Genomic DNA, 15,829 nt, shown 5'->3' on the forward strand with positions numbered 1-15,829 from the left:
TTTTTTATCATTTTAAAAAATATAGGGATTTGAATAAGGGTCCTAATTCCTAAGGGATAATGACTTGAAAGGGTAACGAACTTTCGACTTTGTTCACATTTAGTCACTAAACTTTTTTTTGTTATCTATTTGCCATTGAACTACTGAAAATGTTCACATTTTACCCTTATGACCGGTTGTTACCCTTGAAAGGAAGAACTATCTTGAGCTTTTTGGTGTGATTTTGCAAGAAAGGAGAAGAGTTCCAGCAAGAGGGACCAAGGAAGGTTATTGTTCTGAGTTATTCAAGCAAGGAGCTTCATTCTGAGGTACAAAAATGAACCCCTTTCCTTCCCTATTGTGTAGATTCCATTTTGGGGTTAGGGCTTGAATCACTTCATCTTTGGGGTTTTGAATGCCTCAAACCCCTCTTGCAAGTTTGTGTTATAGATATGGACCCTTCTAGGTCTAGAGAGCCGAGAATATGAAGCTTTAGTAGAGTAAACCTTGGGGTTTGAAGTTAGGAATCTGGACCCTTCTAGGTCCAGAGAGCCGAGAATATGAAGCTTTAGTAGAGTAAACCTTGGGGTTTGAAGTTCGGAAGCATTTATGGGATTTTTATGGTATATATAGTTACTTTCATCTTACACATAGATATGAAGTATTTTATATAAATTACGTGCTATGTGTGCATATTATTTGAATACTTGCTGTCTATGCTGGATGAACGATTTTATACATGTTTTAAAAGATTTAAACGGTATATTTATTTTATATCTACAAATATGTTGCGGATGAAACATGGGAAGATGAAATAGTTAGTGTGTGATGAAATAAAATGATGAGAGATAGGTAATGATAGAAAGGTGATGATAATTAGGTAAATAGATGATGATGAATAGGTGATGTAGGATGAAAGGAGATACCATACCCTTAACCGGCAATGTGGCGATGTAGTCATCTACCAGAGTATAGATGGCGACCACAGACTATTCTAGACAACCCAGTGGAAACACCAGCAGGCCCATAACCTGTAGGTGATGAATTACAAGTTCAGGCGATGTTGTAACTACGTATTCATGCGATGATACTCTAACCCCTTACTTTGAATTACGAGTTCAGACGATGTTGTAACTACGTATTCATGGGATGTCACAAATTCCGCATGCCAAACCAATGGTCATAATTCACATCAGTGAGAATGGCTCATTTTTTTTTGTAAAACCAAAATCAAATTGGAAATTTTGATTTTTTATTTTGGAAAATGTCAAACCATTGGTTTTTTATTTCGCTTTCGGTTTTTTTTTTAAATATATTTTCAAGGGTTTTTTTTATTTTTTTATTTTTTTTATTTCATAGATTTTTTCATCAACAAATGTTGCTACAATTTAACAAAAATAAATAATTTACTAAAACATAATACAAGAGGAAGTTTTGTTCACATTTAGTCATTGAACTTTTAGAGGGAAACGAACTTTCGATTTTGTTCATATTTAGTCACTAAACTTTTTTTCGTTAACTATTTGCCACTAAACTATTGAAACTGTTCACATTTTACCCTTATGACCGGTAACAGCCGGTCATAAGGGTAAAATGTGAACAGTTTCAATAGTTCAATGGTAAATAGAGAACGAAAAAAAGTTTAGTGGCTAAATGTGATGGGTATAACGGATCACCTTATGGTCATTGCTTAAGGAATGGTTGCTTATAATACACTTCGTCTTATTTATAATATTATAATATAAGGTAAATTTACATGGTAAATAATTTCTAAAAGGGAAAATGATATAAAAGCCCTTAGGTTTTCACAAAAATGTCGGTTTTACCCTTGGACGTGTTTTAAGTCCAGTAAAGTCTGATGTTTTATTTAATTTGTTCATTTATACCCTTGTACTCGGTTTCCAGGTAACCTACCGGTTACCTAATGTCAGTAAAACCCTTGAATTTTCAAAAATATTCAGATTTACCCTTAAGTTTTGTAAAAATGTTTGGATTTACCCTTACCTTGATAGTTATTATTATTATTATTATTATTATTATTATTATTATTATTATTATTATTATTATTATTACATTTTTAATGTATAAAAATATTTTATACATACATTTTTAAATGTATAAAAATATTTTTATTAATATAATTATATTTTTAAATATATATATATACTTGTATTTAGTATTTATATACATTTGAATTCCCATGTATTCCTATAAAACCATATTTATATAATAAAAATGTATTTATTTGTATTTAGTAGGTATATATATATATATATATATATATTTCATATAAAAATATATTATATACATATAAATATAAAAATACATATTTATATGGTTTATATTGTATAAAAGATATAATTATATGTATTTGTACATATTACTAATCATAAATACGTATTTATTTCATAATTATATGCACAAGATATATTTTATACAAAAGAAATATATATTTATATCTATTAAATACAAATAAAACATATTTATACATTTAAAATCACCTTTATATGTATCAAATACAAATAAAAACGTACTTATACATTTAAAAACATATTCATGCATTTAAAAATATTTTTATTTGTATTTAATAGATATAAATATGTATTTCTTTTGTATAAAAACTATCGTATGTATATAATTCTGAACTAAAGGCATATTTATACATAGTAATATGTACAAATACATATAATTATATCTTTTATACAATATAAACCATATAAATATGTATTTTTATATTTATATGTATATAATATATTTTCATATGAAATAAATATATATTTATACATACTAAAAACAAATAAATACATTTTTAATATATAAATACATTTCTAAAGGAATACATGAGCTTTCAAATGTATATAAGTACTAAATACAAGTATATATATATTTTTAAAAATATATTTATATTGATAAACATACTAAATACAAGTAAATATATTTTAAAATTATATTTATATTAATAAAAATATTTTTATACATTTAAAAATCTATTAAAAAATAATAATAATAATAATAATAATAATAATAATAATAATAATAATAATCAAAATAATTAAAATAACAATTAAGGTAAGGGTAAATCCGAACATTTTTGAAAATTCAAGGGTTTTACTAGCATTAGGTAACCGATAGGTTACCTGGAAACCGGCTATAAGGGTATAAATGAACGAATTAAACAAAACATCGGGTTTTACTGGACCTAAAACACGTCCAAAGATAAAACTGTCATTTTTGTGAAAACTTGAGGACTTTTACGTCATTTTCCCTTTCTAAAACGATTGCATGTCAACCTTAAGTTGTTGAGGGCTAGCTAACCTTCATGGTAATAATAAATCAGAAATATTGATATAACTGGATAACAAACTATCTAAAATATTTTCAATTTTCATTGAACTATAAATGTTTTTAGAAGATAACAAACTTTTATTTTTGTTTTCAAAAACCATTGTAACCAAAAGAACCTATTATTCCATGTTACAATGCTCTATCAAACAATCCCATATTAGTTTGGATGTTTCTAAAGACCCTTGAATGCATGACCATCTTTAGGTTTACTTGTTCAGAATTCTATTATCACGAGGGTTTTGTTGATTCTTGAATCACTATCCATATCAGTCTCGGTAACAGTCTTATAGTAACACTAACAATAGTAGTTTAAGACTAAAATTAACTGTAAAATCACCATACAGTAACTTATATAGGATGAGATGATTTTTGTGGAATAAAAACCTCGCTAAAGGTGCTTTAAAAACAAAAGAAAAGTTCAAGGGTCTTTATTTAGTTCATATTTAAAACACTTTTGACAGTTTGTTACTGTTTATATCATTATCCCAATCCGTAAACTTTATGAAACTACAAGGACCATTTATGTAATTCTCTTCAACATTAGAACAGTTTTTTACACCCATATAACGTTAAGCACGTGAACGGTATAAGTTTTGAGAAATGAGGACGACGAATTCAGCTTTATTAAAAATACACTTTCCTAAACACGGAAAGAATAGAAATAGAAATAGAAATACAAATACGAAGAAAACCAAGAAAAACGAGTGAGAAATGTTTTTCATCAACATACAAAACATACAACTGAATTCAAATCTTTATAATAATATTCTTCCCCATATCCATAACCTCAAGAGGCTTCTATATTTACATACAAATGATATGATATAGTAGTATCATTATTCATTAATCATACCCCAACACACAAAACCTCAGACTTCCCATGCCGGACCTCAGCCAACGGATTCTTGATTAACCCCTGACGTCGGAAATGGAATCCCCTATTCTCCTGATTCCTGATTCTACCATTTGAATCTTGGATTTCTGTTTTCTTCCATAGCTTAGAGGCCAAATATTGTGCACCAGGTAATCTGCAGCACACAGTTTTTGTATGCTCCGGATTTGGATTGGATAACCTTCCAGTTGACCTTGCCAAGTCAAACGAAATCTCCTCCAGGGTTGACTCCAGCCCATGCACACGCCTCTCCAGAGACACCATCCCACTCTCTGATCTCCCCATAAATTTCTACATTTTTTCATAAATTATTATTATTATTATTATTATTATTATAATATGATATGTATGTCGGCAGGATTTTTACTTTTAACAATTTGGTGGGAAGGCAACACTTGGTTTTCAAAAGCCCCACACTATGTATACCTCACAAACAGACAATCTACCTGATTTTAGATGTTTAATTGCTCTTAAAACTCTACTATTTTCTCTGTTAGTGTGTAAGTGAGTGGCCCATGCTGTCTTAATCCCTAACTTTGTCATATATGGATCCTTAGATCACACAATATAAAGGATTTTATAACAATATCTCACAAGGCAACAGTTATGGTTAATTAGTGGATGATTACCTGGAGGAGATCAACCAAATTGGACTGCTGGGTTTCGATTTGAACAAGTTGATTGCGAATCAAAGATAATTCTTCACCATCTTTGTGGCTATTGTTGATATCTTCGGTTACATTGCTCCCTACAACTGTGGAGCTTAACCTTGCATTCTGATATTCGGATTCATGTGTTTCTTCATCGACGATTTCATTGAAGAGGGCTCGTTTTGTTTCTTGTTTTGCAAGTCTGTTAGGATCCTCAGAGACTGGAGTTGCAGCTGTAATGGATAGTTTTGGATTGTTGGGCTTCTTGCGATCCAGCTTCCGAAACATTGCTGGACCTGTTTTCTTGGTGTTGTTCTCCAATGAAACTCGTCTTGATGTAGTGGTAGTGGAAGAACCACCTTTGGGCACACTTCTTTTACTGGATGTTTGAGGAGTTCTTGCTGGATATCTTCCATCACTTGCAACTTCAGCTCCTGGATCACACATTATGTGAGCAAGATAAGCAATCGAGAATTCAAGAATCAAAAGTAATGAGAACTGAGAAGAAATTGCTGATTAAATCTTTGAATGGAAAGTATGCGAGCTCCTAAAATCCCAAAAAGGACAAAATACTCAATCCACAAGTAGAACGTGATATGTGATTACGCAGCTATATATGATTTAGAACTGAAGAAAAGAAATAAATAACACGAATTGATTAGAATATACGATCTAGATACCTTTAGAAGAAGCTTGTGATTCCGGCGGTGTTAATACCTCCTCCGGCAAATCGGGAATTGCCTTCCAAGCTTCTATCATCTGAGTCATCGTTTCCCTTACACTCTTCACCTACATTATGTGAAATAAATTAGGTATTAGATCAAGATGATCGGAGACGATTTGACTTTAACGAATACAAATGTACCTTATCGAACTTCTTGGCTTCAAAGGTCTTCAAGCACGGAGTCTTGTATTCCGATAACAAATCCGTTTCTACCACAGCCAATTTCTCTAGAGCCTCCGCTGCCGCTTTCCGAGCACTCCAGTCCTCGCTCTTCGCCACGAATTCTACCAAAACATTGACTAAATTCCTCACAATTACCGGACTCGATGCAGCACCGACTCCGATCACACTCGCTAACAACGTCAACAAAGCGGATTTAGCCTTAAAACTATCGCACTTCAACAGTTTCTCAATCCTCGGTAGCATCCTCCTCAAGTAAACCGGCTCCGGATCTGGCGCGCCATCAACAGCCGATGCTAAACACAGAGCTACGCCGATCTGAGAGTTCAACTCCTGTTCCGTAACCAAAGCATCAACCAAAGGCTTAGCAACCGACGTAAACGGAGGTTTAGTAACGTGGGAGGCAATGGAGCCTGTGGCAGCGACGCAAGCGGAGCGAACGGCGGTATCGGGATCACGGAGGCGTCGTATGACGGCGGAAAGGAGTTTTGACAAATGAGAAGACAGCGCATCTCCGTGCGCTTCTGATAATGTAGAGATTAAGCGAACGCACTGTTTACGGACGGGAGATTTGTCTGATGAGTCGGTGGCGGAGATGGATGATAGGAACGGAGAGATCGAATCATGATTTAGGGTTTTAGCAATCGATTCGAGCTCCGTGGCGGCGGCGGAGTGTGTATCGCGGTCGGATAGTTTGTTGAGGCATGTGAGCACTCGGTGCTTAAATTCGCGTGCGGAAGATTGGTTGTTGGAAGAGGGTTTCGCTTGTGCCATTGTCAAATGTTGTGGAGATTTTAGCACTTGTTACGGTGTAGGAGGTGGTGGTGTGTCGGGATTTTCCGGCACCATCGCCGGGGATAGACGGTGGTGGTAGGGCGGTGTTTGGCTTCTGACACGCTTTATCCAAGCACTCTATTCTTTTATAAAGAGGGAGAAGCTTTAATACGACAATATGTCAGGGTAGAGAAAACCATAGTGGTATGTTGCCGTTATTTTTCGGTTTGTTCTGATCTAATGAAAACCCCAAACGCTGTCGTTTAAAGAAAATGCATTTTTTATCAAGACGCAATTATATAAATGATCCTTATAAAATACAAAATGTTTTAAGTTTAGTCCCTAACTCAATTTTTAATGAGAATTTCTTGTGGTATAGTTTGTCTGTGACGACTTTTATATCCTTGTATGATATTTTTTGTTTAATTATAATTATGTTAATATTAAATTTCAAAACCCACCTTATCACGTGTCTCTATTTTCTTCACAACCACCGATTTCAAAAATATGAAACCATTACGAAGACCGATCCCATCCTTGCGCCACTCATTAGAATGCTGGCACCGCTCATGTTTTGATGTCTATTTCAGATAATTTGTAGTGGAGCGGGAATTCGAAGATATGTAGACATAGCATGGAGCAGAATTAGAGCATATTTTGAGCTTAATAGAAGTTAAAAACACATAAGAAGCTAGAGAATGGAAAGAAGCAACTTTGGAATGAAGTTCTGAAGAGCATAATGTGAGAAAGCCATTATGTGGGTCGTGTCTCCTTAGAAACGAGTCGTGTCCCATCATCAAAGATATTTGGGGCAACTTTTGGTCATTTTATAGAGTTGGAATCCTCGAAGCCCGGATATGGTCTGTGTCTCCCTTGACACAAGTTGTGGCTCACATTTGATGTAACATCTAGTTTTTGGGTGTTTCTTTTTTTGGAAATTCAAACATTAATTGATTAAGAGAAGGTCTCAGGCCTTATGTGATGAAGTTCTAGACCTAAAGGGGGGAATTTTTTGGGATAAGAGAATAAGGCTTCAGACTAAAAAGATTAGTTTTGGGTTGGAAGTAGTGTGGGCTTAAGCTGATTTGGTCCTTGTTGGAACATGCCCTTCGCAACGTAAAAGTTGGACGGACCTTCGTATGATGTAAAGCTTCAACCTTTATGCTTTTTCCATGCTAGATTTAGGTTTTGGGTTGTTTTGAGAGCTTTTTGGTCCCTAGATCTTGATGTTCTTGAAGTTTGAGGAACTTTAGAATTTTTTTGGTTAATGTTTTCTGCTTCAGGACCTTTCTCATTGAATAAAAGGACCATGCATGTGTTTTCCTTGAGCCATACACTTGGTTTTGGCCTTATAAATGGACTTTTAGACTTGTGGGTTGAGATCATGAGATATTTAAGCCATTGAGATGGATAAATTTGGAAACTTTATCCATTAAGACGTTGTGGAGTTTCATATATGAGCTTTGGAACTCCTGAGTCCGCTGACAATCCAACAAATGCTTGAGTTACTAGACCGGAGAATCCCCGTGCTAACCAATCAAATACAATCATGATCAATAATCAGGTCATAACCATAATCAGGACTTAATTCACTAACCCCGACTCCTATGGTAAAAGACTATTTTACCCTCCCCTTCCACTGGCCCAAAGACCAAGGCCCAAACTCAATGGAACTAAAAGCCCAATAACCGATCCAAATCTAAAAGACACCCAAGGCCCAATACAGACCCAATTCCATAAAGGCCCAACTAAAAGCCCAAAATGGAAACTATCTGTCCTCACGTCATGACCAACCCTTGGTCACGTCAGGAGAGCTTACTCGGTCCGATTCCAACTAATCCCGACTCAACTCAGTCAATACAAACCTGAAAAGTCACTAGAGCTAACCTCACGTTGTGAGAAGCCTCCTCCCACGTCATGAGCTCCAGGAAGCTAACTAGAAATAGGGTCATTCAACCCTCACATTGTGAGACCCCAAGTCTCACGTCGTGAGAACATTCTGAAGCCAAAAGCCCAACTTTTAAGTGCTTAATTCGGTAAGCCTTGAACCCTAACTTTCTAGAGGGTCTTATAACTCCATTATACACTGGAAAGTCGATGATTTTGAGAAATATATGTCCAATACATGCCTAGATCTCATTTGGTTCAAAAGTTGAAGAAAAGACATCCAACTTTCATACAAGGTTCCAAAACTCAACCATTCACTAGATCTGAATTCCATATCACTCATAAGACCCTAATAACACATACATTTGCCAACTTTATGGTTTCCATTTATCAAAATTACATAACCAAGATGGAAAATGGGACAAAACCTAGATCTATGCTCATAGAACAATAAAGGAGGGATCTTTGATACCCACAATGGTCTAGAAACAATGTAAGATGATGATGATGAAGATTCCTTGTAAGCCTCAACAAAAGATCACCTTATTCTTCTTATTTTCTCATTCTTCCAAGATAAGAAAAGCTCCAAAATGACCAAAGATCAAGCAAGGATGAAGACTAGGGTTTTTCTATGGTGAAAGAGGGTTTGGGGATGATAAGAAACCCTATGATGAGTTTAGAGATGCTTAAATATGAAGGAAACCCTAAATTGATCATGGGCTTGGGATACATCAGCTCTCACGTCGTGAGACTAGTCCCCAACAAAAGTTTTCATACAACCCATCTCACGTCGTGAGACTTATTTTCTTCCAAAATCCAACCTTTTGACTCTTTGAAACCCCAATTCGATTCATCCTGGAAAACCGGTGTTACAATTCTCCCCCACTTAAATTAGATTTCGTCCTCAAAATCACTCCTCACTACCTTCCAGATACGCCAGGCAACCTGGGCGATACTTCCACAATCTCGATACGGATTGAGAAGTCGACACATGTATATAACAACCTTCTAATACTATTACCGAACCCATCCTTATCAGGGATCTCAAATCCTAATGGCGAAAGGATCCTTACCCCACTAGCATTAACCGCTGAAGAATAACCATCGCTAATCTGCCCGAAATCTGAAATCCTAAGACCTTGTCTGACTCCCTGACAGACAGGCTATTCTGAATCACTGCCAATTCGACTCCACTTTGCAATCCAAACTGAGCATAAACCCTCCCAACCCTGGATTATCTTGTTTTTTCCACTAGGAAACAGAATCCCTAACCATTCTTCGTCGCCAACCACCCTTCACTCGATAAGCAGGTGACTCCCTACCCGAGTCTCCAACGCTAGAAACATCTATGGCTCACCTTGTTGTCCTATAAGTATAATTCTGATGCAATCGAGACCTCCCTGGTCTCGTACTTACCTACGAAATAACCGATATGCCGGAATTCCTACTGGTTGCTGAGGCTGATAGCCTCACATAGTCACACCACGCAGCTCTTGAATGAGTGTTTATCTGGCAAGATCTGTCCTAGCTCGCCTGGCACAATGGCTCCAATAACCCTCCTAAAACAACCAAAGATAACATAATCAACCATTCACTATTGAATTCTTCAATTGAGATCAAGTCTTACTCCCACGCAAGTCTCAACCCCCCTTGCGTCAACCAAGGACATAAATCTCATTCCGGAATCCAAAGATTTACAATTGCATTCTATCTGAAATCCTCCGATTCTAGGGAAAACTTTCACTGAACTGAATTATAGAAATCCTCCACCCACTGCAGAGGCTAATAGACTCACACCTGGTCCCTCCAAAGGACTCCGACTAAGAGTCCAACTAATAAGGGTTACTCAAGCCTAACCACCATATGTATGCCAACCAATGACCCCAGAGTCATCTCACTCTAAACACAATTTGATACCTTGCTCAATCCGATCCTACCATGTCTCACCCACACTACAAAATCAAAAGGGCCCCATATTGCCTCAAATTCAACAATCCTCATACCACTCAAGGTGTGGCCCTCTATTAACACTATCCGCCTCGACCCAGGCATGCGTTGATCTTTCCTCAATTCAACCATCCACTCATATAATGGCCTACCTCATACTGGTGAATGCTACGATTTTGTCGCAGAGTTACAACACTTCGACAACTGCCTATCAAGCTGGTGAATGCTACGGCTACCCCTTAGTCTTACATCACTTCCATATTGCTATGGACCCACCCATGGTCTTACTATCCGTATACTATACCAACCATAATAATCATGGGTTGAACCCACATCCGACTATAACCCAATTAGGTGTTCGGGTTATGCTTCGAACCCCCAAGCCTTCATCATACAAGAACAGACAGAGAGGCTCTAACATAACCCTCAACCTGGATCCATCCATATACCCACTATGCGTCACTACTGATGTACAATGAAACCTAAATATCCACCATTGTGCAACCTTTAGACCAACGATTCTTCCCCACTTAGGTTAGGCTACGCTCTTCCAATCCACCAAAAATTGATGGATTCCCAATCCATCTCTCAACCTTACAATTCAAACTTGTCAAAAACCCGAGCTTGCAAGAACTAGCATTCTATTACTAGCCAACCTTAGCGATCACACACACACACTCCAAAACCAGATGAATACTTTCTGAAATATCAACGAGCTCAATAATCCCAAGTGCTTCCCATAATACATCTCCAAATCTTAAGCCACTTCAGCTCGTGGCATAGAACTATAACCTTTGACCAGAACAGATGTATCATCAATTCAACAACTCACCTGCCGAAGGATCGATGTACTCAAAGTTCGTTGTCACACCCTCAGCCACCAGCGAAAATGTCGAGGTGCGCGATGTAAATCAGTGATCATAGTTATTGAACATACATTGAACAATACAAATATAAACTTCTATTATTACCTAAATAGAAATTACATTGACAATGATTATTGCTAATTCGAGACACACGCTTACCATTTCGGCATTTACGAAGGTATAATAAAAATAATGGAGAGTCTTCTGAGCGAACACTTCCGAACCGCTAAATAACCTGAGAATACATGCATTAAGATATGTCAACAAAATTGTTTGTGAGTTATATAGGTTTTGACACAAAGTACTTTTATAATCAAAAGTGTTTTATAAAATTTCTCTAGTTGACCAGCTTTTATAAATACATATCTTTCTATGAAAAGTATAAAAATAAATGAGTTTTAAAAGTGTATTTGGACTCATTTAAAAATATCATTTTCTCAAATCCAAATATAACCATTTGTTGAATATATATATATATATATATATATATATATATATATATATATATATATATATATATAAGTAAATCAAATTTATAACAAATTTTTACGATTCTAATTATGAAAATGCTTTTTATATAAGGATTTTGAATACCAATTTACATAAAAGAAAGCCATATCACTCTTTGTGAATACATAAAATATCCAAAATTTACTCTTGAAATCTTGTACAAGCATTCGTATAGTTTATATGTAAAATTCATAAGTTTCGAATTTATAAACTTTGTAAATTGATGTCGTAGTATTAGTTAAGTATTATCTTGCTTAATTTGGGAACCGACACTTAACTAGTGGGGAAAACTCCTCCCAATAAATATTGTGTTTTCATATAAAAAACAAAGGGTTTATTTAAATACTTGTTAATTGTAAATTATTAAACCTTAACCAATCGTGCCATGTTGGTAATTAAGTGTTATATAACTTAATTTTTGGTATTGACACTTATCATTTCGAGTCACGAACTATCCCACTAGATACAGTCGCTTCCCACTAGTATGAGTGAACAAAAACCTCGTATAAGCCCAATATCAATTCTATACGGTAACAAGGAAAATCCGGGATCTATAATGAGTTCGTAACCGAACTGTGACAAACGCATCTGCACCAACATTGAAAGGTTGTGTTGAGAGTCCACACCTAATTTTTGATGACGTGATGAAAAAAAAATTAGTGAAGGAAACGCCAATGCCCATGATTGACTTGTCAACCAATGGTTGTAGCTAGCAACCGATAGTGGGATGTCAACCCATATAAGTATGTGATCAATAACTTATACTCGACGTTCCTCGTTCCATACGAGTTAATGGTTATGATACAAAAGAATTTTTGCTAGAATGTACGGTCTTAGTGTGATTACAAACATAGCCCATGCAACTTAGGAAATGATCCTAACTCATAAAGCTTTTAGAACAAACGTAGCTCATATAGAACGTCTTGTGGGTGTGATTGATCCTAACAATATGTCTAGGCATCCTAGTCTTAAACTTTCCGATACAAGACTCTTGAATACTTATAATTCTTTGATGTTTAGTAATGATTTTGATTCAAGTCTTTTAGTATTTGAGATTCATAGACTTAAAGGATTTCCAAATTTCTATTATATGTTATGACGAAAGTTGGGCAGCATAACGACTATTTATATAATATTTTCCAGGTTTCAACCAACAATTCCCATAATATTTATAATTCGCATGACCAATACAATACAATATTTTGCAAGTAACTGACTCTTAGGTCTTGAAGTCGATCATGTTATTTATTGTAATAAAAATCCATAACTTAGTAAAATGAGTTATATTAATATAAAAATATATTAATAAATTTTTATATTCATTTTTGCATAATTTTTATATATATATATATATATATATATATATATATATATATATATATATATATATATATATATATATATATATATTAAAAGTTAATTTTCGATAACCTTAACTATTAATTATACAATTTCATAAATTTGACTTTTCCACCAATTATGACAATGTACTTTCATTTTTAAGCGCAAATAATATTTTTGGTCATTTTTATATATTTTAATGCCTCCATGACTTACTTTAACTTATACATATAAAATTATCATTTCCGTGACTTTTAATCTTAGCTTGTGTCATTATAACGTTCTACATTTTGTTTATGATTTTTCTTATGTTTATATAACTGTTTTTTATAATAAGATCAATATATGTCATAAATAACATTCTACATAATTTACTAACCTTATAAATGATTATTACCATTTTTGTGGTTATTTCACAATTTTTATAATATTAGCAAAGTATATTTCCTTTTTATGTATAAATGCTTAAAAATCATCAAAACTTTAATAGACACGCATATATTCTCCGCCAAATATTAAAACTGTAAAGAGGAGTCGTAGAAACTCACATTCAATGCGTGATCTCGATCCCAGTTCATTTTGGTGAAGCTTCACGTGAGAAATCACAATGTAACCATTCTTGGCCTTTCAAACGTTTATAGGTCTATTTGGTAATGTTTTAAACTAAAAGGGACTCATTTTCAATTATTTTATATTTAAAAGAAAAGGCTATTTTGTAATTTATTTTACTTAAGGGACTAAATCTGTAATAAATTATATCCAATGGGACCATTTTTGTAAAGCTTAAGTCACACGAGACTTGGTTTGTAAGGTTTCCAATTAAGGGACTGATTTAAATTTTAAGGCCATAATGGAAGGACTGTTTTTATCAAATTCGCCAAATATACAATGGGGTCGCGTCTCACCATTTCCATCAGATCGAATGAGGAACGGGGGAATGAAATCGATGGAAGAGGGGTTTTTTCCTTCGTCTGATCAAAGAGTAGGATACACGAACAAATCAGGGTGATTGGTGAATCGGTGGTGATTAACTGGCCGCAAGGGTGAGGGGATTTGTCACACCCCCAAACCAGACGGCGGAAACGTCCAGGGGTGGAGGACTTCATTTGTAGTATCACAACACATGCATTATAGTAATCAGAGTACAAACAACCACTGTATTTAAAAAGTATAAGTATTTACATGTGTTTCATCATTGTATACTGAAACCAAATAGTTATACAAAAGAAGAAGACAAAACACAAATACCTCCATCTTCTCCAAAGCTCGGGGAGTACCTGTCTACTGGTTGCCTGAGAATACAAGTAATTTCAAAAGAGAGTATCAACATAAATTTGAGTAAGTGCGAATGAATGTTCTCTGTTTCTTGAATATGTAAATTGTTCCAGAAAATCCTATATTTTATGTTGTATATGAAAAGTAGTTTTAATTACATAAAACCGTTCTGTTTGTAAACCAATGTTCTGTATTTGTATTCCTTTTGTAAACTTGTAACCGAGAGTATGCCTGGTTTCATCAACTGTTATTGTGAACTGTAATGTAATACTGTAAATTGTATCTTGTAAACTAGTACTTTGAAAATGTACTTATGTTTAGTTAATTATACACAAACGTAATGTTAATATCTTTTATATGAGTTATTATAACCATACTGAGACTAGATGGCCTGACCCAACGCTATGAATGCGTTGAAAGCTGTTGATAACAACTGTCACTCGTAGGCGTGTATGCCTGACTGTAGCTTGTAGTCTGAGTGTGGGGTTGTCAATCCCAATATAGATCTATACACACATTGTTTCGATCCCCGACTGGAGATTCTGGTTATAATGTCAGGAATTTAACTATGTTGTTTAAATTAATTAAACAACCTGTATCAAATGTCTCATAAAAAGCATATAAACGTTACGTGTATAATAGTTATGAAAACCCAATCATTCTGAAATAAATGATTGACAGTATGTTCTTGAATTAGTATTCTTAACATGAATCTGAAAGATGTATACTCTTGATTAGTTTTGAATCAAACTTTTGTTCTTGTAAAACGATATACTTTAGTATACTTAAATCGTGAATTAATGTTCCGTGAATCATAAATTATACCTATTATAATTTATATGTACTTTCTGAATTGATACTGAGTATTCATGAATGCAACCCCTTGCTTAACATGTTACAAAGGGTAGTTGAACTTAATGAACTAACTTTTATACTTATAAATATATATATATATATATATATATATATATATATATATATATATATATAGGGAAATGATCAAATGAGAACACGTAAAAGGTTGAGAACGCGAGAACAATTCTGAACCAATCATTACATAAGAGTATAAAAGGAATTTTACAATATAATTAATTATGGATAATTTATGGGTAATTAATGAATTCCTAAAATCATGGGATTTAATATGATTAATAGATTCTTACCTAAATATTAGGAATTTATATAATCTATTTTAATTAACAAAATTAATAAATTGATTTTAAAAAACGTTTTTACCATAACTATTTTTTTTTGTTTTAAGTTTATTTTTACCAACCACATCAAAAATATTGACGAATTAATCATTTTATCCGAATATTTGTAATGATACATGAATAAAACATATTTGTAATCATATATGAATCTGATAATAATCTTGAATGAATAGAAGAATTAAGTTATATTCATATATGAAGAAAACACAAATGAATGAACATGTCTACTATGGATTGCTTCTGAA

The 15,829-nt window shown here is 34.1% G+C and overlaps 1 protein-coding gene across 1 annotated transcript; it reads right to left on the reverse strand.

Moving 5' to 3' along the window:
• Nucleotides 1–4,029: 4,029 nt before the first annotated feature.
• LOC111877927 (TORTIFOLIA1-like protein 4) lies at nucleotides 4,030–6,736 on the reverse strand. The gene is made up of 4 exons (XM_023874431.3): nucleotides 5,732–6,736; nucleotides 5,547–5,655; nucleotides 4,846–5,300; nucleotides 4,030–4,507 (listed from the first exon to the last, which is right to left on the reverse strand). The coding sequence occupies exons 1-4, from the start codon at nucleotides 6,542–6,544 to the stop codon at nucleotides 4,172–4,174; spliced, it is 1,713 nt and encodes a 570-aa protein (XP_023730199.1). The 5' UTR covers nucleotides 6,545–6,736; the 3' UTR covers nucleotides 4,030–4,171.
• Between the last annotated feature and the right edge of the window lie 9,093 nt (nucleotides 6,737–15,829).

Source organism: Lactuca sativa, chromosome 4 (assembly GCF_002870075.4).
Source record: "Lactuca sativa cultivar Salinas chromosome 4, Lsat_Salinas_v11, whole genome shotgun sequence".
In the NCBI taxonomy this organism is placed as follows: Eukaryota; Viridiplantae; Streptophyta; class Magnoliopsida; order Asterales; family Asteraceae; genus Lactuca; species Lactuca sativa.